Raw genomic sequence first — 24,286 nt, forward strand, 5'->3', positions numbered from 1 at the left:
CATACAAGTCCATTTCATGCCATTCGTCTTTGTTTCACTATGTATATCAAATCCATAAACAAAAGAAGGTTTGACTATTAAAGCAAATCACCTTTGCAGAGAACAGGGGCAGTGCTAGTGGTGTGCTAAGGGGTCTGAAATCCACAATATTTTCAGTAAAGAGAGTTGAATTATTAAATTTAATTCAAATAATAAAATATACACAATATATTAAACTACTACACAGATGCTGGGTGGCGATACTTCAAGAACTGCAATACAGATTATGTGCAAAGATGTAAACAATGTGAAGATGAGTTGCATAGTTAGGTTGTCATAAAAAAAAGTGCAGTGTTCAGAGAATTATTAGGTAACCCTACACTTCCAGAGTCTCTAAAGAGTAGTGTGTTTAATGTCCACACTAATTTTCATGTGCATTAAATCATTTCTATTAGGATCGCAGGTTTGCTCTATAATAGATAATGTATTCATAAGTGTTTGTCACAATACTATTTACTTCATCTCCAGTCTGATAAACTGATCACAAAGTACTTATGGGATTATCCATACTCATATCAATGCATGCTGAAGAGCTGAACTGACTGACATAATCACCCCCCCAAAAAAAAAAATGATACAATTACAATTTTGTGATTTTAAGAACATTTCTTTATCAAATACTCTTCACATAAACACACACACAAAAAAGGTCAAATTAGCAGTTAACTGCAACATTATAGAGAAAATTTTATTAAAGTAGGTTTCAAAGAAATTTTTTTTTGTTTTATCAGACTTTCATCCACTGTAAAGCAGAAATGCTCAGCTTGAACCCATTTTCTTTAGTAGGCTTTTACTCAAAATGTTAAATAAGCAGGATAAAAACAAACCAATGCTGATTAATCCTATAAGGTTAAAAGAGAAACAAAAGATTAAACCCCTAAAGTAAGAAATAGGTTTATGGTTCTCTCATATTTATTTTCTATTTACACAGAAAATATTATCCTAACAATTTCTATAATTCCTCCAAGTATATATATATATATATATATAAAAAAATAAAAAACAGTTGTACAGAAACTTATCTCATAATCATTACTGGAAAGTGATCAGGTATTCTGGGTAAGCCTGTACATCATTGAAGATCACAAACATGGTTGGGTTGTTAATTTTATCAGTCACACTGTTATAGAGATCAGCACTACTGGAGCTCTTCATAGGAGGAACAGGAAGGCCTTGTTTTCCTTGAGTGAAATCACCAACAAGAACCCTGGCGAGGTACATGCGTTTGTGTCCGTTGACATCAGGTTTAGAGTAACCTCGGGCTGAGTAACTTGGGTCCACAGCAAAATATGTACCATTCCCATACATAGCTCCTAAAAACAGAACAAGAACAATAGTCAGTTGATTTAAAATACAAATAGATGCAAGTGAAAAAGTTTATACTGAATCTGACTGATACCATGCATGCCAGCGAAGCTGCGATTGAAGCCGTGATGGTTGATCTGATCGGTCTTATCAGGGCCAGTGCCATGGAAGAGACGCCTTTCATTGTTTGTGTGTTTGTTTTTGTCTTCCAGTTCCTCCTTTTTGATCATGTAATTTCTCCAAAGTGCAAAGTTTTGGACTCTTTCAATCTACAGACAAATTAAAATGAACAAAACAGTATCACAACATTATACTAAATATAGACAAAAGGGCTTTTTAAAACTCCCTCTCAGTAGTGTCTTACTGTAATGATACTGTTACTGGATAGTCCTGTGCTTGTGAACTCTTTCTCCACTTCTGCATATTCTGTTGAGCCTGCTGTGAGTTTTACAAGAACAACTGACTGTCCTTTCATGTGCTCCCAGTGTGAAGGCAAAGATCTTTGAGCTGCAGCTGTAGACAAAAACAAGATCAATCTAATCTTGGATGGCCTTCTAACAGACAACTATATCCAGCTAATGACAAATTGACAAATCTGTTTTTTATAACTAAAATCACTCACCTTCCAGATCTACTCTGTTCAGTTCAATTCTCAGGCGCCCCCTTGTGGCCACTTTGCGAAACACATCGGCTTCATATTCAACATTATTAATCTTGATTTTCACTGAAAGCTGTTGCTTCTGAAACCCCTGTTCCAGGTCATAATTGGTCAATATATCAAAGTTTTTATTGCTCCGTCCATTTTCCTGATATTGCCATTGAATCACACTGCTAATGAAAAAAGGCCTCACGCCTTCGGTTTTCATTCCTTTCCAATTTTCTGATCGCATATTCTGTTGAGCCTGCTGTGTGTTTTTCAAGATCAACCGGCTGTCCTTTCATGTTTTCCCAGTGTGAAGGGAAAGATCTTTGAGCTGCAGCTGTAGAAAAAAACAAGACCAAAATCGTATCTTTAATGGCCTTCTAACTAACAACTATATCCAGCTAATAACAAATTGTAATGTTTTATATTACTAAAATCATCTCACCTTCCAGATCTATTCTGTACAGTTCAATCCTCAGTCTCCCCCTTGTGGCCACTTTGCGAAACACATCGGCTTCATATTCAACATTATTAATCATGATTTTCACTGAAAGCTGTTGCTTCTGAAACCCCTGTTCCAGGTCATAATTGGTCAATATATCAAAGTTTTTGACGCTCTGTCCATTTTCTTGATATTGCCATTGAATCACACTGCTAATGAACAAGGCCTCACGCCTTCGGTTTTCATTCCTTTCCACCTTTCTGATCATGTCTTGAATACGACTGTCTGCAGTGTGAACGTCTCTTGTCAGACCCTCCAGTGTGATGACAGAGTCTTGGCCTTTCTTCTCAAGTCGGACACTGACTGTGAGCTCCCTCTGCATGGCGTTCAGTGTTTCTCCATCCTCTTTGGTGAAATGAGCAATGGCTGGATCATGGATTGGGATGCTCACATGCTCCCGTAAGATCATACTGTTGATCATGTCCTTGGCTTCACTCAGGTCCTTTGGTGTCTCCCCACAGAGCTGAAACACAGCTGGCTCAATATCTTCTCCCACCATCACAAACTCTTCATTTGCAGGAGAGTCTGAAGCTCCGGACCATAAGAGGTCTACAGGTTTTATAGAAATAAAAGGAATCAATCATTGTTTATTTAAACTTCAAATGAATAGATGCAAAGACCAATACGTTTCTTTACTGACCTTTAATTTTGGTCAGAAATCCTTTATCCTCCTCTACTTTCTCACCAGATCTTGTGATCATGCTTTGGTGGAAGTCTGCCACCATGTTCGTCTGGAATATAAGAAACTTCACAAGCTTTACATGCACCGGTTTCTTTTTCTTTACAAAGTAGACAACTGCATCAACCATTGCATCTGCAACATCAGCTGGTTTTGCACCTCCCTGACCTAAAGGGTTAGAGTAAATATTTACCCAAAAAAGTAAAAATAAATAAATACATCATCAATGTACTGCAACCACTAGGTGTAGAAAAATAAGAATCCACAAAGTTTCTCACCAGTGCCAAGAGCTGGGAATGCAACAGAAGTAATTTGGCGTGCCTCACATAACTTCAGAACAGACAAAACAACATCCTTAATTTCAGATGGACTATTGCGTCCAATAACATGGATGATGTTTCCACATGGAAGCTGCCCGGCTGAGGTCACAATCTCTGTCTGCTGCATGTTGGATGATCTCACTATTGGAAGAACATGTGTACTCATAGCATCTAAAGCTTAATAGATCTTTTTTTCAGTATAAATTAAAAGAAATGGCTATTCTGAAAGTATACAAACCCATCTGTAAACATTCTAGTTCAACTTGTACCCCAGCAGCATCTAAAATGGCCTTGGATACTCCTAGATTATAAATAAAAAGTGGCACTTATATTGCAATTCTCTTTGAATGTGAACATTTAAATGAAATTTAAAATTAGTAACCATGTATGTAAAGTTGTATTGACCTGCTTTCAGAGAAAATGTCAGATTTGAGGAGTTGACAATGGCGTCAGTTTTTTCTTTAGTTATGTCTCCTGATGAAACCATCAGAGTCACTTGATCCAGCTGCATAATGCGTACTCCAAGAGAGGCAGAGGAGACTTTGCCAACAGCCCCTAATTATAAGAAAATAATATATTAATAATTTCTATGAGAACAACAACAAAAGAGGGTAATGGACTTCAGGGCCCGTTTCACTAAGGAACTCTGAATTGACTTACCCTGAGATGGGAACCTCTGAGTTTCGGTTACAGAACAGCTGAAATGGTTTAATCAACTCTAAATTGACTGACTCTGAATCAAGCGCGTGCACCACAACTATAAAAAGCCATTATTAACGGCGCTCCCGCCAAAAAGCCATCTGCATACTTCAGACTCAATACAAATACAATTATTCTTAGTGTTACAATATCACAGCTGAAAACCGGCAGAACGTTAGATTAATAAACGAATAGCTAATAATTTTATGGTATCTCATGGGCAAAAAAAAAAAATCTAAATAATATTTTAAGTGCATTTTTCTTATTTTACAAATGATCTGCCAATAGAGTAAGAAAAATGCGGCAGTGGCGATTTACACTAAGTGGAATTAACAAACTTTCTTAGCGATAGATCCTATGTACAGTAGGCTAAGTGCTAGTAGCTCTAGATGCTATTTAAAGAAAAAATGTACAGTGAAAATAGTGATCTATTCTATTTACCATGTAAAAGTAGCAGTTCTTTGCAACAGGCTAAGTGCAAATAATAAGATGCTAGTTATACTTTATAGTGGCAGATACATTTGCACCTCAGTATTGTTATACATTAACAGGATGCAATAACTACAGATTGTAAAAGATATTTATATCTTTTATACTGATATTTATAAGTATAAATAGTTGCATCATTAAACACTCGTTAGGCACTTTACTTCCACTTTTATAATATTTTGTTCATTTTTATTGAAAAATTCTAATGTGACGTGATGGGAAAAGTGAAAAGTGAGTCAGTCAATCGCGTCACAAGCTACTTTTCCGTATCAAAAATATTACGGTCTACACCAATGAAGCCGTTATTCACATGTGTCTTATTTAACTTATCTACTTTTTTTGGGGGGGGGGGCACTTAATGGGAAGAGCATTTTTTCCAACGAGCATTAATGAAGTGTTTAAAAATGGGAAGGACACCGAAAGAAACTCTGGGTTTATAAAAGAAAACCTGATCCTGACCAGGTTAGGTTCATAGAGTAAGTTAACAAAGTAACTGACTTGAGGTATAAGTAAGCTCTCTTTCAGAAACAGGCTTGACTTACCCTGCTTTCTCAGGTTTAACAAACCACCCTTTCTGAAACAGAAAACCTAGAGTTTCCCTCAATTCAGGGTTAACATACTCAGAGGTTTCACTTAACCTCCTTTGTGAAACAGGCCCCAGAAAAAAGAAAAAAGGAGTTACCAGAAGTTGATTTGAAAAAAAGATTCATTTTAGGCTTGAGATTTTGACGTGATCCTTTTGAGTGAGCAGCTCTGGTGATTTCTGACTGGAGCTGATGACCAGCAGTCCGAAGGAGTGCGTTGGAGACGGCACCTTTACTGAGGTCCAAGTCCTCCAATATTGTGTTTACAATGACATCAGCCTGCAGAAGAAACAAATGATATACTTGTAATAGGAGAGGAATATCTTAAAAAGAGTTGCTTCTCGTGTAGATATTTCTTGTATTAAGGTTTTTTAGGATTCTTTTTACTGGAACTAAAAAATAAAATAAAATAACACTCTCATCCTTATGTTTCTATAATAAAAAGTAATCTTTTATACAGTACAGACCAAAAGTTTGGACACCTTCTCATTCAAAGAGTTTTCTTTATTTTCATGACTATGAAAATTGTAGAGCCACACTGAAGGCATCAAAACTATGAATTAACACATGTGGAATTATATACATAACAAAAAAGTGTGAAACAACTGAAAATATGTCATATTCTAGGTTCTTCAAAGTAGCCACCTTTTGCTTTGATTACTGCTTTGCACACTCTTGGCATTCTCTTGATGAGCTTCAAGAGGTAGTCACCTGAAATGGTTTTCACTTCACAGGTGTGCCCTGTCAGGTTTAATAAATGTGATTTATTGCCTTATAAATGGGGTTGGGACCATCAGTTGTGTTGTGCAGAAGTCAGGTGGATACACAGCTGATAGTCCTACTGAATAGACTGTTAGAATTTGTTTTATGGCAAGAAAAAAGCAGCATTAGGTGGGGGTGCTTTGCTGGTGACACTGTTGGGGATTTATTCCATCCGGTTTGCGTTTAGTTGGACCATAATTTATTTTTCAACAGGACAATGACCCCAAACACCCCTCCAGGCTGTGTAAGGGCTATTTGACCAAGAAGGAGAGTGATGGGGTGCTGCGCCAGATGACCTGGCCTCCACAGTCACCGGACCTGAACCCAATCGAGATGGTTTGGGGTGAGCTGGACCGCAGAGTGAAGGCAAAAGGGCCAACAAGTGCTAAGCATCTCTCGGGGAACTCCTTCAAGACTTTTGGAAGACCATTTCGGGTGACTACCTCTTGAAGCTCATCAAGAGAAAGCCAAGAGTGTGCAAAGCAGTAATCAGAGCAAAAGGTGGCTACTTTGAAGAACCTAGAATATGACATATTTTCAGTTGTTTAACACTTTTTTTTCTATGTATATAATTCCACATGTGTTAATTCATAGTTTTGATGTCTGTGTGAATCTACAATTTTCATAGTCATGATAATAAAGAAAACTCTTTGAATAAGAAGGTGAGTCCAAACTTTTTCACTTACACTTGCATCCTGGATATTCCCTTTGCTCAGAATGATTTTTAGTCCCTCTTGTGTAGTTTTGGTTTTAAGATTACTCAATCCTTCAGATGTATCTGGTCTGCCACCATAGCTTGAAGTTTCTCTACTCCTGTGTTCTTCGCCTTCAAAGTCTCTATCACAAACTTCGACAACTTCAAAATCTTGTTCTATTTGTCCATAGTTTCTACGACCATTTCCACGATAGCCTTGGCCATAGTCACTATGCCCATGGGGTTTGGCTTGAGGGAATGTCATTTCGGTGTTATAAGCAGAAAACACCTTTCTGACAGCTTGAGTCATGGCATTCACAGTTCTGTCATTATTGTCAACCAAGTGAATTTTAGTTAATGTGCTATTGGAACCTCTGCGGTTATGATCATCAACGTAGTCATGCACCTCCTTGGCGATTGTTTCAGTGCAAAGATCAAGAGGACAACCAAATATCCCTGAGCTAATAACTGGGATTGCAATGGAGGAGCAGTTTTTTCTTGACGCCTGGTTCAGACTTTCCCTCACAGCACGTCTCAGGCGTTGCACAGTAGTATGTCTGTCTGAATCACTGAAGCGAAGTCCAAAAGCATGCACCACATATTTACAGGGAAGACGACCAGCGTCAGTGATGAAGGCATCTCCAGGCTTCAGAGGCCCATTTACTTTTATGTGTTGGTCACAGATTTGCTGCAGACTTGGTCCAGCAGCCTGGAGAAGTGCTAAAGCTACACCACCAGTGTGCTTCAGATCTTCATTAGCAGCATTGACCACAGCATCAACACTGATCTTGCAAAGGTCTGCCTTCCTGACAGTAACAGTTAGTCCACCTGGTATTTGAACTTCACAAGAGACGTAGCCAACATCTTCAAAACTACCTTCAGTAAATTCATCTTCCTCCTCTTCCAGCATGTCATCTTCCTGAAGAACCATCACAAATCCTTTTTCCTTCAACAGCATTGAGAGCATCATTTTACCCTGCTCCATGAAGTACTTCTTTGCTCCTGCCTTTTTAATTATCAGTGTGTCTGTGTAGAGAGCATCTGCCAGCCTTTTAAACAGAGTCATAGCTGGCTGAACAAATGTACGCTCTCCAGACAGTTTGATCCGGGGTCTCTTTGGATCAAAATGGATTTTCACCTCATCAGATTTAATAAAATGCTGCCAGTCTTGGGACTTTCTAATTTTTATGAATACAGCTGCTGCATGTGATTTGACACAAACAGTTTCTTCAATTCTAGTGTGTTCCTCAATGAAACATCTTAAATTCTCACTGACCTCCATCACTGGTTCTCTGAATCCAGTCACCATAACCTTGTCTCTCTGTTTAGATAAATGTATAATCACAGATGTCTTTTTGGAAGTATTGAACAATTCTTGCAATTGTTTTTTGAGATCCTGCCACGCTGGCATTTGAAGGACACCCTGATCTTCTACTGTGAGGTCTTTGGTTATAAGAACTGTATTTATCCTCTTCTCTGCCTCTTTAAGTGCTTTTTCTGTGCTCCCAATCACAACAACATCTTCATTTTCGATTGTGTAGACAGCAGTTATTCCATGAGATATGAAGAGATCTCTGGACATTTCATCACATTCCACTGATCTCAAGAACTCCAGGATTGAAGAGTTAATCTGTAAGGACTTCTGTTTTATATTTATTTTCTTCTCAAGAACCCATGTTTTAATGGCAAGAACTTCTGTACGAAGCCCTGATAAAATAAGTCTGTTCATCTTTTTGTTGTAGTCAATGCGCAGATGTTGAGAAACAGTTTTCAGGCCATCTTGTTCAAGCAGAGAGTACATGGCAGGAGAAATCTCCATGTCCTCTGTCACACTGTTCGTCTCTCTCTCTATTTGATTTGTTCCTCTCTCCAAAAACTTCTCTATGATGGGTTTAAGTTCAGTTATCTCATGGGCCATTCCTGCCAGTGTCAGCACCCCTTTAGATGCATCTAAATCTATGAAAACCTGATCTTTCACTAATTCCTTAACTTCACTTTCCGCTTTTGACCACAAGGCGTGTGACACGGGCCACTCAGATGCTGTGTAGCATGAGGTGATTTTCATGAAGGCATCAGTTGCATTCTTACTCCAGCCATCAATGTGTCTTCTGGTAACTCCTTTCTGTTTCAGTAATGCTGGATCAGGACTCAGCAAAACTTCAGGTTTGTCCATGTTTATTTGGCAGAAGTGTGAGCTCATCTGGTCTTTAATGGAGGAAATCTGCCCTTTCTTGAGGATGAACTCCCTGATGGCAGAATGTACACTGACTGTAACGGGTTCAGGCAGCTTCAGTTGGGGTCTTTTGCCACCATACAAGACTGTATCCAGTGATTTAAAGTAGGGATATATCTTGACTGGAACATCAAAGATGTTAGTCTCTTGCTTCAAAATTCTCTCTTTGGCTGAAAAATAATAAAAGTTACAGGTGCAATAAATGAAAACATTGCTGCTGACAAAATTAGTGAAGGGTTAGCAAATCTGGAACTGTAACAGCAAAAACTATCAGCAGATGCACATGTATTTACCTTCTTCCCCTTTAAAAATAATAATGGCTGCTTGTTCTGCTGGAATTGTGATAACTTCTTCTACTGGACCGCCCCATTTCTCAAAATACAGTTCCAGCAGCATCTTGTTGTTGTCGGCCTCAGCTGGAAGATCCTCCACTCGCACACATGTGCTTCTCTCCAGTGCAAGGGCCCTCAGATTATACTGCTTAAATTTTTCATGTGTCCTGCTGTCCTGAAGAAAATTTTCTGCAGCTGCAAGAAATTACATTAAAGAATTTTTAACCAAGTCAAAAAATCAGCAACATACAACAACTATATTAGTATTACAAATCACATTTTTTAAACTCTTCCCCAGTGTCATTGCTTCAATCTTAGCATTATGCAATGAAGATTTAGATTATGATTTTTGGGGTAAAAAAAAATAAAAAATTAGACTGTAAATTAGAACAATGTCCATGTCACTGTATATTTTACAGTAGTAGAGCAATCTTACCATTAGGATTTATAAAAGTCACGACAGCTTTTCTTAATTCTGGTATTAATTCCATGCTAAAGTCATTTTCAGAAAGACCGCTGATGTTCTCCACCAGAAGAGTCAAAACAACTTGTTTAACATCATCTGGAAGGTTCTCCAGGACCACAGCACTTGATTCACTTCGATCTTTAGGGCAAAATAAAAGTGACATACAGTATGTCTGCAAATGATTTGTTGTAAGGTCAGCTAGCCGTGTCAGTTACAGGTAATAAAATAATGTTTTCTATCAAACTATACCTAACTGATATATTTACTACTTCAATATGCTTACAAGCACAGCAGTGGTAATAACACCATAACCTAACCAATAAAGATTACATGCACATAAGAGACCAAAGTTCAGATGTTTTACTTACTTGGTTCCTGATATCCACATGCCTGCTCTGTCTGAAATCACACAGATGTAAATAGTTTACAATTATGTATATGGGAAAAATAAACAACCAGAGTTTTTGTTCTTTCTACTCTCTACAGGCTTTCAAACAATATAGATAAATGACAACCATATTCCAAAATTCGTAAAACGGAATTATCATTTTTAATGATCATTCTCTTAAGAGTTACTTCATGCAATATAAACGGTTTAATTTTTAACGCATTGCGGTCTTAATTCTGCATTTAGTAAAAATTCCACTCACTTTTGGTCCAGTGCTGTCAGTCTGTTCCTCTCCATCACTGGGTTTGTGCACTTTTAACTTGATTTTCTGATCGTCAATGGTAAAAATGTGTTCTGCCTTTGAGAGTACTTGATCTCGGACTTAAACAATCAGATTTAGTCAGATACATCACAATACATCAAAACAAAGAACACAGTAAGTTCTGCAACATTTTATGTGATATTAGTGACTGTGTCCATTCTAATTAAATATTTTTCTATATACTGCAATGTATCATTGACAATAAGGCTATATATTGATAGATATAAATTGCCGTGCATTAAAGGATTTTAAATGCACAAAACAGAGGGAAGCCGTTGTCCCTTACTTATGTGACCGTAACACTTGATCAACTTACTAGTAAGGCTCGTACTCAAGACCCCAAATTTGAAGCCTCCCCGATAACAGGCTTTCAACTTAATGAAAAGGACGAGCAGAGACCAAACCACAGGCTACAACTATATCTATCTATCACTTAATTAAACACTTTGAGCTCAACGTCAATAAAATAAAAAATAAAAAAATTCACCCACACGTTGATCAATGTGAATGAATCAGCCCAACGGGCTTCATTAATCAGTTCACATGAGCCAGATACCCCTACCCCTACACCAGGTGGCACCAGAATCAAAGGCCACGGTTTTACAGCTCATCCAACGTGAATGTTATCAGTGGCCAACACAACACTGATACACCTCTTAGCTGTGTCCAAATTCAGGGTCTGCATCCTCCTTAGGATCCTTCCTACCTGGTTGAAGGAGGATGGGTCCTCCGACGACCGCAAAAACCGGAAGTCGGTGTTTGTGAATTTGGACAGCCTACCCTTCTTTCAGTTCCCTCCCTTAACCGTTGCTCATATCCTGTCGCCTAGCAACCGTGACAGTGCCAAGCAAGACGCCGGTGAAGAGCTCATCGTTCTCTCCCCGGAGCTTTATAAACACTTCTGTCTGCTGTTTCGTCCTTAGAAGCGTTAAAACAGCTTCAATCACTAACAAATAAGCTGTGTGTATTCACACAGGCAGTAAGGAAGAAGCTAGTTTACAAAAGTAAACGTTTTTTTTTTTTACATATACACGTACACATGTAAAAAAAATGCTTAACGCTTAAACAAAATGCCTAACTAGAAAACCACTGAAAATATATCTTTTTGAAAAGCCAGTTTTTAAAAAACATCGAAAATAATACTCCTCCCCCACTCCGCTACCGCTCGCTTCGTCCTGCCGAAAAGAATTATGGGATAGGTAGGACGCGAAAGGATCCATCACACCCATCCTTCGAATTCGGGGAAAAGGAGGACGCATTTGTGGGCCGCATTTGAAGGATCCTACGAATTTGGACAGCCTTCGTCGCGGCGCTGTGACGTAACATCCTTCAAATGCGTCCTCCGAAGGATGTAGACCCTGAATTTGGACACAGCGTCTGTCTGTACCAAGCGGCAACCTCCCGCTCTCTCTCGTGAGGCCAATAAGGAAGTGACTAAAACTGTAATTCATCGACTGGCCACTTGAGGCTGGCTGCAAAAGGGAGTCAGTCCCATAGACTCCCTATGTTAAAATGCCCAACTTTAAAGCAGAAAAAAACATGTTTACAGCCTGGTTCAAAAAATGATTTTGGTCTATATTGCTAATCTTGCCCTTCATGACAACTGTGAGGGGGGTGATTTTTTTAAAAACTCATCCATTTAAATTATATTAAGACTTAAAGTTCTGCATAATTAAGGGCGTGGCCACTTGAGTGACAGGTGGATTGCAGCACTAGGTGGGCGTGGCTTCAGCAATCAGCTCCCGCCTTTTTGCCCATTTTCGATTATCCGGGAGAGTCGCGCGGTGACGCGCTGCCAAGATGGCGACGGCCCGCTCTACACACTTTAGGCTTCGAAACCGCTAATGAGGAGTCTATAGGGCTTGGGCGCCGCCTTGCATTCTGGGATGTGGCGGTCCTGCTGGCAGCCTCTCGAATGTAAACATACAGCAATTCGAACGAGAAGAAGCAGAGTTGGTAGAAAGAGAAAAGATGGTAAAATCACGAAAAGGTTGTGGGATTTAAAGGGATACACAAAATAGGGATGTCATGGACCGGTATGTGCACAAAATCGGCAACATTAACAGTTTGGATCCAAATGAAATTCCCAACAAATAGTGGAGTACCAACGGAGACTTGTTGCCGCACATTTGCATTACAGATATCTTCGGCTACCTTGTTTGTTTTGTGAGCGCCTACACTTCAGAACAGTTCCGAAGCTACAAGTCATTGGAGTCTCATGTGCAGTTCACAAATGGATATGTTCAGGAGTTGCAGATCATAAAACCGGCAAACAGTATACCTTACAGTAATCTGGACAAAGGTAAGCTGCGCTACATCTTGCTGCTAGTTTGGTAAACGTTAGTGCTAACAACCATTCACACATGTAATTACTTTTAACAAAAGTGTAGTTAGAAGCTGTCAACCCTCCCGTTTTTATCCGGGATTCTCACGTATTTGAGCTCTTTTCCCGCTGTCTTCCCGTTTTGGTATTTTCCTGTAAAATATCCCGTAAGCCCTTGGATCGGACCTGTCAGTCTCTGTACTGTTGTCCTGTTGCTACCCCTTGCCCTTCCAGCGAAACATGTTTTCAAAGCATCGTTTGCTTACTTGAGAGCAACCTTAAGGCCAATTTATACTTCTGCGTGATGTTGGGCTTTTTAAGATAGCGTGGTTGTTGTGAGAGCACGATTTCACGCCAATTTGTAACTAAAGTCACGTTAGACCTAGCTTCACAAATAGCTTAACGTTAGTTAATGCAGCAGTTTTGTAGTACGACTTTTTGCTGTCAGCAGAGGGATAGTAACAAAAAGATGAATGTTGAAATTTACCGTATTTTGGATGAGTAACCCGAGAAATGTCCCTTATTTTCAATGTTAACTTAAGCTATATAAATTAATATTCAGATGTTATGGTCTCCGTGGTCGCGCCTCCAGGAAAACATTGTAAAGTTAATCCATTCTCATTTTGTTTTCCCCATGGCGATTATGTGTTGCGCTATTACACCCCAATACAGCAACGGTTTACCATGGTTGAAATAGATTTTTAATTAATCAAATTAAGACACACAGATGAGAGGGAGTATGTCTAAACACAGCACAGTAGTCCGAGTAGCAGTAAAGGAGGCTGTCAACGTGGTGGCCACGCCAAGTAATGACGTCACGACGCCCAAGCCCTATATCCGAATAATAAACCTGCGATTATGATAGTAAAGCTTGGTATGATATTTTCTTGAGATCTGGGGAATTAAAAAAAAAATCGAAAATGTAATGTTACATCTGAAATGCTAACTTGTGCAGCGATGTAAAAGGCTATACATAGCATATTTTTACAACAGTAAATGACAAAACTCCATCCCTGATCGCTAAAGGAAATTATTACAAACACTCGATCGGGTTTAAAGTGAGTTCTGAGTAAAAGTGTACTAATAATTTTATAAATTGTCGGATGTAGCTTGACGCTAACATTAGCTCTAATGCTACTAATATGTCATTTCACTACATAATATGCCAAAAATGAGGGGTGACTGGTAAGGGGTTAAATTCCCACAAACACCCATATTCTACGTTTATAATTCTCCAGCTGAACAAAACCTACCTTTACTGATGAGTGAAGGAGATAAAGGACTTAAAGGTGCCATCTGTAATGTTTGGCAAAAAAAATCAAGTCATACTCCACATTCCATACCAGATGGGGGCAGTATGCCTCAATAAAGTGAATTGGTCTACTCTAGAGTAACAAACGAGAAACGGCATAGTCTCTATGCTCCGCCCCTACTTTCACAACAACACTACAGCCATAGCCGAAGCCTAACTGTGCGTTCACACCGCCGGCGTCTAGAGCGTCAAAAATCGCTCTTGCCGCTCTGCTCACAACGCTGCAGAAAGATTTGTGAGCGCTCAGACGCTCTGACATAGATCGAATGCTTATTTTGTATTTAAAGCGGCCGCAAAGCATACAAGCTTGTTGATCTCGTGCAGACTAACCACAAGGAGTTATAACATCATTAAATATTGTTGTGGACGAAATATTAGGATCCTTTACTTAAAATGAACAATCTCATACACCTTAGTCCACGTATCACTTTTAATTAATTTTTTTATGTCCCTGTAGGCAAACAGGGACACATCATAGATTAATACAAACGCTAAACAGCAATAATCAACCTGTCATTTATTCTGCTTGAGAACTAATGTGCCAACTCTCAAGCATTCACCGTGAGACACACGCAATTGACTCTTTTCCCACGCTTTCACGCCACACATCAATTTTTTCACGCACAGAAAAACCACGAAGCAAAGAGGACACGGAGACCAACAGACTAGACAGAGCAGGTTAGTTATGATACATAGGGCTGTGCAAAAAATCGAATGTGATTTTCATGCACCTCTCATCTGTAAAGACGCTCCTGTAATTAGAAGTATATCTCCAGCATGTGCATTCAGATCAGGGTTGCCAGGTTTTCACAACAAATCCTGCCAAGTTGCTTCTTAAAACTAGTCCAAAACTAGCCCAATCGCGTTTCCGGGAGGTTCCCCGATAAAAATTGCTTCCCGGGGTTAAAATATAAATTTTTGGGAAGGGTTTCCCTGGTAAAATTAGCATTTTAGGGGCTAAATATCAAGTTATTGGTATTTGGATTGCTTCAAACCGCGGACATGAAAAACAACCGCAGACTTGGCAACACTGCTTCAGGTGGAGCGGCAGTTACTGCACAGAGCCTTAGTCTACCGACAACTAACACAAAATCGCTTTCAAAATCGACAAAAAATCGCCTGCGATTTTAACATCGATGTTGTGTAGATTGTCAGTGAATTACGGCTCTGTGTAGTAAATGCCAACCAGTGTTGCCAAGTCTGTGGTGGTTGTTTTTCATGTCCACTGGTCACAGCGACCCCAATTCAAATAATGTGATATTTAGCCCCTAAAATGCGAATTATACCAAGGCAACCCTGCTAAAAAACCTATATTTTAACCCCGGGAAGCAATGTTTTATCAGGGAACCTTCTGGAAGCGAGATTGGGCTAGTTTTGAGAAGCAACTGGGCAGGATTTGTTGTGAAAACCTTTCAATCCTGATCTGAACACACGTGCTGGAGATATACTCCTAATTACAGGAGCGTCTTTACTGATGAGATGTTCATGAGTAAAGACATGCACAGCCCTATATAATAAAATGGGTAACGTTAAGTTATAGCTAGCTAATTATCAAACGCAGCTACGGTTAGCCATCGCTAACATTAGCACGTTTATCGAACAGCCTTGATACATTTCTATGTTATAACTTCCCGAAAACAAATACACAAACATATAAAACAAACTTCTAGCGAAATACTAACAGCATCTAACTTGCAAGTTCGGAGTCGAACCTCATTTCTTTCAGGTCCATCAGTTGTCTCCAGCGATTAAAAGCAGTGCCGATGTTTACTCTGGTATTCTTATCGGATTTGATTTGTGATTCCGAGCGCGGTTGTTTCCCTGTAGCGGGTGTTGGTCTCTTGCCAAGGGCTTCAGCTATCCTCCTTCCGCTCTTTTCCCTGAACTGAAAGTAGTGGGCTGTACTTTCCACACGATTGACATCAGGTTCAAGTACACGCCCACAAGCCCTGCGAGTTATTTGTGTATTGCAGGTTGGCTGGTGGATATGTTGCCCGCATACCGCCTCCCACGGCCGAAACTGGTATTACAACACCTGTCGGGCCGGGGCTAGTAATGCTAATGCTAATTAAGGTTGATATCTCTGCAGCACTATAACTTGACATTTTTTTAATGACATCATTGCCCTTATTTCTTCTCATTCTTTTGATGCGTGTAGGTCATGTTATGGATATTTTTACCTCAATTTTTGCATATGGCACCTTTAAGCAAACAGGTCACATCGGTACAATGTCATGAGGAAACTACATCTCACCTGTGTCTGTATAGCTACTAGAGATGTTCCGATACCCTTTTTCTCTTCCCGATACCGATTCTGATACCTGGGCTCAGGGTATCGGCCGATACCAAGTACTGATCCGATACCTGGGTGTGTATCTGTAAATACAGCTGTATATACAACTAGCCCTGTGTAAATTGCTAGAATTACTTTATGGTGTACTTAAGACTGATCCCTTAATAAAACATGAATAAATACATGGTGAACTACTCTATTCATTACAGTATTTTTATTATCTGACATGAATTTGACAGTATTATTTATTTTCTTAAGCGAAAAAGAACTTCAAATGCAGCCAAAAATCTAACACCGCAAACGTAAAAAGGTATTTTAGTTTTATAATATAACTGTATAAAAAAATGCAACAAATAAGTCTAGGAATATAAAAAATGATATATTAATCATACAATCTCTTTACAACAAAACAAGTCAAATACAAGCAACCGTCTAGGCATAATTATTATTATTAATAGAGACTTATTATTATTACTACATAGAGACATAGCTAAATCTACTGTAGGCTACAACAGTAGCTTAATATATTGTCAATTTACTCATGTTAAACCAAAACAATTTTTTAATGGACTGCCATGAAGAACTTTGAGTGTCTGTGTTTATGATATGACAGTTTTCTCAAATGAAACAGTAAATTCTCATGAAGTGACGGTTTATGCGTTCGTGTCCTCCTATAGTGACACACAGCAGAGACTACAAAACAGCGAGCTCCCGCGCATCTGCGCCCGTCACCCACAGAGATGTAGAATTTGCAGGAGTAATATTTAAATAGTATTTTGCAGTTTAATATTCACAGACACTAGTATATATTCAGCTACTGTCTGGGGCCCTGCACTTTGATTAACACAGAAGCAACTGAACGCAGCTGTGGGTACCGAATATACTCGGGAGTCGGTAACTGGTACTACAGAAACATACTGCTAACCACTGATCTATTATGTCTGTTGGCAGTTTAGAATGCGATGAGCAATCCAGTCATATATAGATCAGTGCTGCTAACGCGTTTTCATATCTTCTACGCTGCTCTAAACGGGTTGCTTGTGGCAACACAGCACAACTTCCTGTGTTTGCAATGCATTCTGAGCAGCGAAGAAGAACCGTGCAGCGGTTAGGCAAAGCTAGCGGTCATAACTAGGTCTTGTTTAAGAAAATGGTATCGGATCGGTATATGGGTTCATGTACTCGCCGATGCCGATGTCAGAATTTGTTGTGGTATCGGAGATATTTCCGATACTTGTATCGGAATCGGAACAACTCTAATAGCTACGTGATAAACCTGACGTACCCGCCCACCTTATGCAAACACTATTTTTAACAAATAGGCTGCACATTTTTTAATTAGTCTTAACTGCTTTAAAATATTTTTTAAGTGTATGACATCTATCTTCTTAAGTTTGTTGCACTTTGTATTTGAACCTGAAATGATCTTAAATGTTTTATGTTTAGCACTTACTGTGAGATGATTTGAATAGAATCGTAGCAGAGTTACTCCCGTCATTATATTGTACGATGCAGTCTCCTCCCTGAGATTTTTTCTTACTCTGAAAATGAATCTGAAGTTTAATTTTCATATTTTTTGCCGGCCCCCAGTCTCCCTCGACAATGACGGGATAATGATGTTCCTCCATCGTGTTCTTTCTGGTCAATGTGCAAATTACTTGCGAGTCAGTGTATATATAGGCTATGATGATCACACCCCTCTGCTTATTTTCACTTTCGTTTCTTCGTTTTGGTTCAGTTTCAGAAATAGTAGCTATAACCGAATTTAGAATAGTAGCTAGAATAATAGCAACTTTTTTTTTTTTTTTACTCACATCAATACAAAGTAATAGAAACATTAAAATGTGTAATCTAAAGTAAATAAACATTTTGACAAAATTACAAAAACATTCATCTGAAACATTTTGCATGTTCTAAACAACAACCATTTAAGACAAAGCTGTGTGCAATTTTTACAGTTTACAGTGAAATTAAAGCAGCTAAAACGTAGTCTGTTAGTCTTCTATTAGGTTCAGCAAATAATAATTATAAATTTTGTTGTTGTTGCTGGAAATGTTTAATCCTGACTGAATCCCTAAAGAGATTGAAGCAATTAAGTATACCTTAATTTTGGATTTTGTAAAAGATCTTTGTCCCCCGTTGGCTGCTCATTCCTCCACATTGTTGCTTTCAACTTGATTTGTTGATTGTCAGTAGCAATAATATATTACACCTTTGAAAGCATATCATCTCGGATTTGAACAGGAAATAATCAGATTTAGATACATCACAACACTTAAAAACAAAGACAAAGTGTTGTAACTACGACATCTGAATGTAGGGTTCGAGTTTGCATATTATGTCTCAACAGCTTGATTACATTACATGCTATATAGTGCGAAAAAAGTGTTTTGTTAACGTAATGTGAGATTAATTGAACAGAATAGTAGCAGATTTGCTCCTGTCATTATATTGCATGGCATAGTCTCCTCCCTGAGACTTTTTCTCAGTGAGTAAATCTAAAGTCTATTTTTCACACTTGTAGGGTCTTCAGACAGTCTACCTTTACAATAAGCGTAAAATTATATTCATCAATTGTGATCTTTCTGGTCAATGAGGAAATTACTTGTTTCTTTAAGTCACAGATACATAATCCCTGTATATGATCAGCACAAACTATTTTCCTTGTATGACAATACTTCAATATATGTAAACAAACAACTACTGATTAGGTAATAGGGACCATGAGATTTAACATCCTATTGTGTGTGTGTGTGTGTGTGTGTGTGTGTGTGTGTGTGTGTAACTCTGGTGCACAGCAAAATATGTACATGGCTCCTACAATCAGTTTATACTGAATTTGACTGATACTTTTCATGCTAGCGAAGTTGTGATGGTTGATCTGATCAGTCATCCGGGCAAGTTCAATGCAACAGATGTTTTTCATTGTTTTTGTTGTTTTTATCTTCTAGTCACACCTTTTTGATCATGTAGTATCTCCAAAGTGCAGTGATCTGGACTCTTTCAACCTATAGAGAAGAATAAACATTCAGTTTAGTATATCAAGTGTAATGTAAAATAGCTTTGAGCTGCAAAAAAGAAAAGAAAAGGAAAGCCTCAAACTTGAGTATCTCAACATTTCACATGATGCCTCTAGTCAATGTCTTAAAGGGGGGGTGAAATGTTAATCTCCTGTTAATCTTGAGTACCTATAGAGTAGTACTGCATCCTTCATATCTCCAAAAAGTCTTTAGTTTTATTATATTTATAAGAGAAAGATAGTCTGTAACGTTTTTTTTTTTTTTTTTTCGGAAAAACACGAGTGGCTGGAGGCGTGACGTGTGGGCGGAGCTAAAGAATCACGAGCGCACGTAGGCTTTTGCATTGAGAGCGTCTGGAAGCTTGACATTAACGTGAGGAAAAAAACCATCATCCAAAACAAACCATGGCTAACAGTCAGATTCAGCGTATATTTATGATCCAGAATCAGATCCAGAGGCTGAAATTTAACAAGAGCAGCATCAGCAATGACTACAGCAGGAAGTCTCTATGTGGTATGTATTGAAACTGATTAAGTTCCAGTTAATGTCGTCTTTTTTTTTTCTTTAAAGGTGTACATGTGGGAAGTGCAGTTTGATGCCAATATCGCATGTTGTTTACTTGATGTGCTTACGCGCCGATAGCTAAGTTAACAACACAGAGATATTTGAAGCAGTTTTACTCACCGCCTGCGGTTCCTACACACGATCGTGACCCTTTTTCGTTGGGACTGCATTATCCTTAAGAAATAAACGATGTGCAAATCCGGCGTCAAACTGGGCCTTGTTTGTAAAACAAGCATCTTCGAAATGCAGGGAACAAACAAAAACACTTGCACAACTCCGTTGATGCTCTGTAAAAATAAACTCCATCCACTGGTCCCTTAATGCTGTTTTTTTTTTTTTTTTTTTGGTAATCTGTGCAGGGTTGTCTTGCCCTGGCAACCAAAAACTCTCTCGCTCTGATCAGTGAATGTCTGTTGTGCTCTCAGTGCTCTGCTATACAGGAGTGCGCGCTCTTCCGGCAGAAGTGCCCTTAGGACCCATATAAGGAAATTCCACTCCATCTAACGTCACACAGAGCCATACTCGAAAAAAACTTTCCGAAACTTGTGACAAACCGGAAGGAGTATTTTTGTAACAAAAATACTCCTTCAAACGTACAACTTAATTTTTTAAACTTTGTCTATGTTTAGCATGGGAATCCAACTCTTTAACAGTGTAAAAAACTCAGTATGCATGAAAAAGCATTTCACCCCCCCCCCCCCCCCCCCCCCCCCTTTAATTATAAAATGATCTCACTTACCTTCCAGTTCTACTCTTTTTAACTTAATTCTCAGTTTCCCTCTTGTGGCCTCTTTGAAAACTAAATCAGCCTCATATTCTTCATTATTGATCATGATTCTCACTGAAGGCTGTTTCTTCTGAAAGGCCTTTTCCAGGTCATAATTGGTCAACATATCAAAGTTTTTGATGCTCCGTCCATTTTCCTGATATTGCCAATTAACCACATTTCTGATTATAAATGCCTCACTTCTTCGTTTTTCCTTTCTTTCCACCTTTCTGATCATGTCTTGAATACGACTGTCTGCAGTTTGAACATCTCTTGTCAGACCCTCCAGTGTGATGACAGAGTCTTGGCCTTTCTTCTCAAGCCGGACACTGACTGTGAGCTCCCTCTGCATGGCGTTCAGTGTTTCTCCATCCTCTTTGGTGAAATGAGCAATGGCTGGATCACGGATAGGGATTGTCACATGCTCCCGCAATATCATGCTGTTGATCATGTCCTTGGCTTCACTCAGGTCCTTTGGTGTCTCCCCACAAAGCTGAAACACAGCTGGCTCAATATCTTCTCCCACCATCACAAACTCTTCATTTGCAGGAGAGTCTGCTCTTTCCCCTCCGAAAGAGTCTTTTTATCCGGGTGAACATTTAATGGGTAAAACATTTCAACAAAAACAGTGAGGGATAAATTACTACATTTAAAAAAAAATAAGAATGGATGGGATGTATGTATGTATGTATGTATTACTGACCATTATATTTAGTAAGGCCTTTATCTTTCCCCATTTTCTCACCAGATCTTCTGATCATGCTTTGGTGGAAGTCTGCCACCATGTTCGTCTGGAATATAAGAAACTTCACAAGGCTTACATGCACCGGTTTCTTTTTCTTTACAAAGTAGACAACTGCATCAACCATTGCATCTGCAACATCAGCTGGATTTGCACCAGCCTGACCTAAAGGGTTAGTGTAAACAAATAAATACATAAAAGAACTGAATAGTGAATAATTCCTAACACAACCCCCCCCCACCCCCTACTCAAAAAATAAATAAATACAATAAAACCTTAGTAAAAATGATTTATTAACTAATTGTACAGTAAGTACATAAGCAAAACTCTTAATGCAATTAAGTATAAATAAATACATATATAAGTTTCTTACCAGTGCCAAGAGCTGGGAAGGCAACAGAAGTAATATGACGTGACTCGCATAACTTCAGAACAGACATAACAACATCCTTAATGTCAGATGGACTATTACGTCCAATAACATGGATGATGTTTCCACATGGAAGCTGCCCGGCTGAGGTCACAATCTCTGTCTGCTGCATGTTGGATGATCTCACTATTGGAAAAACATGTTTACCAAAAACATCTTAAGCTCCTTAGTTCTTATTTGAAGCATATGCCAAAGATTGATGTATTCAAAAAGTTAAAGTACATCAACAAGAATGAACCGTAAATTTAAGGAACACAAACCAATCTGTGAGCATTCTTGTTCCACTTTTACTCCAGCAGCATCTAAAATGGCCTTGGATACTCCTGGATTACAAAGAGAAATTTACTGTTAATTTATAAGACTCTTTGAACAGGAAAAACATTGTAAATGAAACTTATATTCATTGAAACAAGTCAGATAATATAGGAGAAGATTAATGAACCTGCTTTCAGAGAAAATGTCTTATTTGAGGAGTTGACAATGGCATCAGTTTTTTCTTTAGTTATGTCTCCTGAAGAAACCTCCAGAGTCACTTGACCCAGCTGCATAATGTGGACCCCGAGAGAGGGAGAGGAGACACTGCCAACAAGCTCTAAAGAAAAATATAAAAATATGTGTCACTCCTATATTCTGTGAAATTTGGATATATTTGTTATTAGAACAAATATTTTAACAAAATGTACTGTATTTTACAAAAATAAGTGTAATCAACATCAAATAAGAAAGTGTTACCAGAGGTCTGAGCTGACATGCCAGAACTATTTATTTTCGGCATGACATGTCGATGTACTTCCTTTGTGATGGGACCCTGAATCCCATGTCTAAAGACACCGGTGAAGCACTAATTATAAAGCACAGAAATATAGACAATACTGACATTCACAACTATGAAAGTTTATTTGAATAGTTTATAGCTAAAAAATATTGGTTGTGTTTTTATGGTTCTGGATTCTAGTTTTCACACTCACCTCTACACTCTCCCTGTCAGAAGGGTGCACAATCACAGTTACCTTTCGGACGTTTGTAGGCTTAAAATCCTGGACTTCTGTCAGCATGATTCTGGCCACCAGATCTTTAGGAAAGCCAAGTTTCCCAGTCCCAATAGCCGGGAAGACAACTGAAGCCATTCTCCAGCTTTCTGCTTTTTTCAGGCAATTTCTAATGATCTGAGCGAGTACCTTTTAAAATGTAAATACATATATATATTATCTGTTTATTATCTGTCTTTTAAAAAAAGTACCAACTAAATTATTAAGTAGTGCTTACATATGATATGAGGCACATTTGGCATATCATTTAAAGGTGCAGTGTCTAAATTTTGCATCTAGAGGTGATATTGCAAATTGCAACCAATGTCCCCCGCTCACCCCTCCCTTTAGAGAAGCTAGGTCATCGGTAAAGACAGCAGAGTGCTTTAATTATTCAATAAATTAATGTTATTGCGAATATTAATGTACATGTTCATAATTGTGTTCAGTGCTACTGTACAAACATGTTGGCGACTTCCATGTAAGGGGACCCACAACGTATGTAGATAGAAATTGCTCAATCTAAGGTGATAAAAATCTAACGGTTCATTAAGTAAGGTGCACCTCTGAAAACATAGTTATGTATATTATATTGCATTTCGGTCAAAAGATTTTTGTAAATATTACATATTGCACCTTTAATCTTAAAATGAGCCAGCATTAACAAAGTCAATGACAACTGTAAATTAAAATTTTGGGTCAGATGTACTAAACTGGACTAATTAGCTGTAGAGCACCAGAAAAGCACAGATGGGACAGGAAAATTCTGCGTGTGATTTACTGACAATGCACACATTAAAGAACACAGATGCAGCCATATAATTTCCATAATGATCTGTGCAATCTACCAAGAGCAGCACAAATTACCATACTTTTGGGGGTTATTAAATAATGGCATAAATACTAGAGGTGCTCCGATCACGATCAGCCGATCGTTAATGCGCATCTCGTCAGTAAAGCCGGTTATCTAATCAGCGGTTAATTCCATCAGGTGCGTGATTTCACATAGAGCAGCTATTACTACACAGAGCCGATGTTAACTGAGAAGTTAACGCTGAAAAACGCTGAAAATGAAGTGGATTTGCGCATCTTCTCTATTAACAACGGTTCTGTGTAGTAATAGCTGCTCTATGTGAAATCACGCACCTGATGGAATTAACCGCTGATTAGATAACCGGCTTTACTGACGAAATGCGCATAACGATCGGTCGATCGTGATCGGAGCACCCCTAATAAATACCAGAATTTGATGAGCACAAACACAAACAGAGCTTTTTGTGGGCAGAGCCGGCCGTCGCCATCAGGCACGACAATAGCTGTGCCCATGCCTTTTAAGTGCTAATTCTTCACT

At 38.7% G+C, this 24,286-nt stretch overlaps 1 protein-coding gene across 3 annotated transcripts in view; it reads right to left on the reverse strand.

Annotated features, from left to right (window-relative positions):
* Positions 1–619: 619 nt before the first annotated feature.
* The window catches only part of LOC113109728 (poly [ADP-ribose] polymerase 14-like), a 44,145-nt gene continuing 20,478 nt past the window's right edge, over positions 620–24,286 (reverse strand). Inside the window, exons 1-15 of one of the 3 annotated variants that reach the window (XM_026273472.1) lie at positions 17,839–19,391; positions 10,398–10,516; positions 10,116–10,146; positions 9,718–9,885; positions 9,243–9,476; positions 6,709–9,119; positions 5,359–5,539; positions 3,894–4,043; positions 3,727–3,789; positions 3,447–3,629; positions 3,130–3,336; positions 2,433–3,038; positions 1,709–1,857; positions 1,439–1,613; positions 623–1,352 (exon numbers count right to left, since the gene is read on the reverse strand). In XM_026273472.1, coding sequence (XP_026129257.1) covers positions 1,072–1,352; positions 1,439–1,613; positions 1,709–1,857; positions 2,433–3,038; positions 3,130–3,336; positions 3,447–3,629; positions 3,727–3,789; positions 3,894–4,043; positions 5,359–5,539; positions 6,709–9,119; positions 9,243–9,476; positions 9,718–9,885; positions 10,116–10,146; positions 10,398–10,516; positions 17,839–18,295 — 5,415 coding nt within the window. In that variant the 5' untranslated portion in view covers positions 18,296–19,391 and the 3' untranslated portion in view covers positions 623–1,071. Of the gene's footprint in view, positions 1,353–1,438; positions 1,614–1,708; positions 1,858–2,432; positions 3,039–3,129; positions 3,337–3,446; positions 3,630–3,726; positions 3,790–3,893; positions 4,044–5,358; positions 5,540–6,708; positions 9,120–9,242; positions 9,477–9,717; positions 9,886–10,115; positions 10,147–10,397; positions 10,517–17,568; positions 19,394–20,708; positions 21,315–21,438; positions 21,643–21,850; positions 22,034–22,167; positions 22,231–22,349; positions 22,500–22,639; positions 22,749–22,875; positions 23,086–24,286 lie in introns of those variants that run through there. The other 2 variants (XM_026273471.1, XM_026273473.1) reach the window with 2 other exon arrangements.

This window comes from Carassius auratus, chromosome 10 (assembly GCF_003368295.1).
Source record: "Carassius auratus strain Wakin chromosome 10, ASM336829v1, whole genome shotgun sequence".
In the NCBI taxonomy this organism is placed as follows: domain Eukaryota; kingdom Metazoa; phylum Chordata; class Actinopteri; order Cypriniformes; family Cyprinidae; genus Carassius; species Carassius auratus.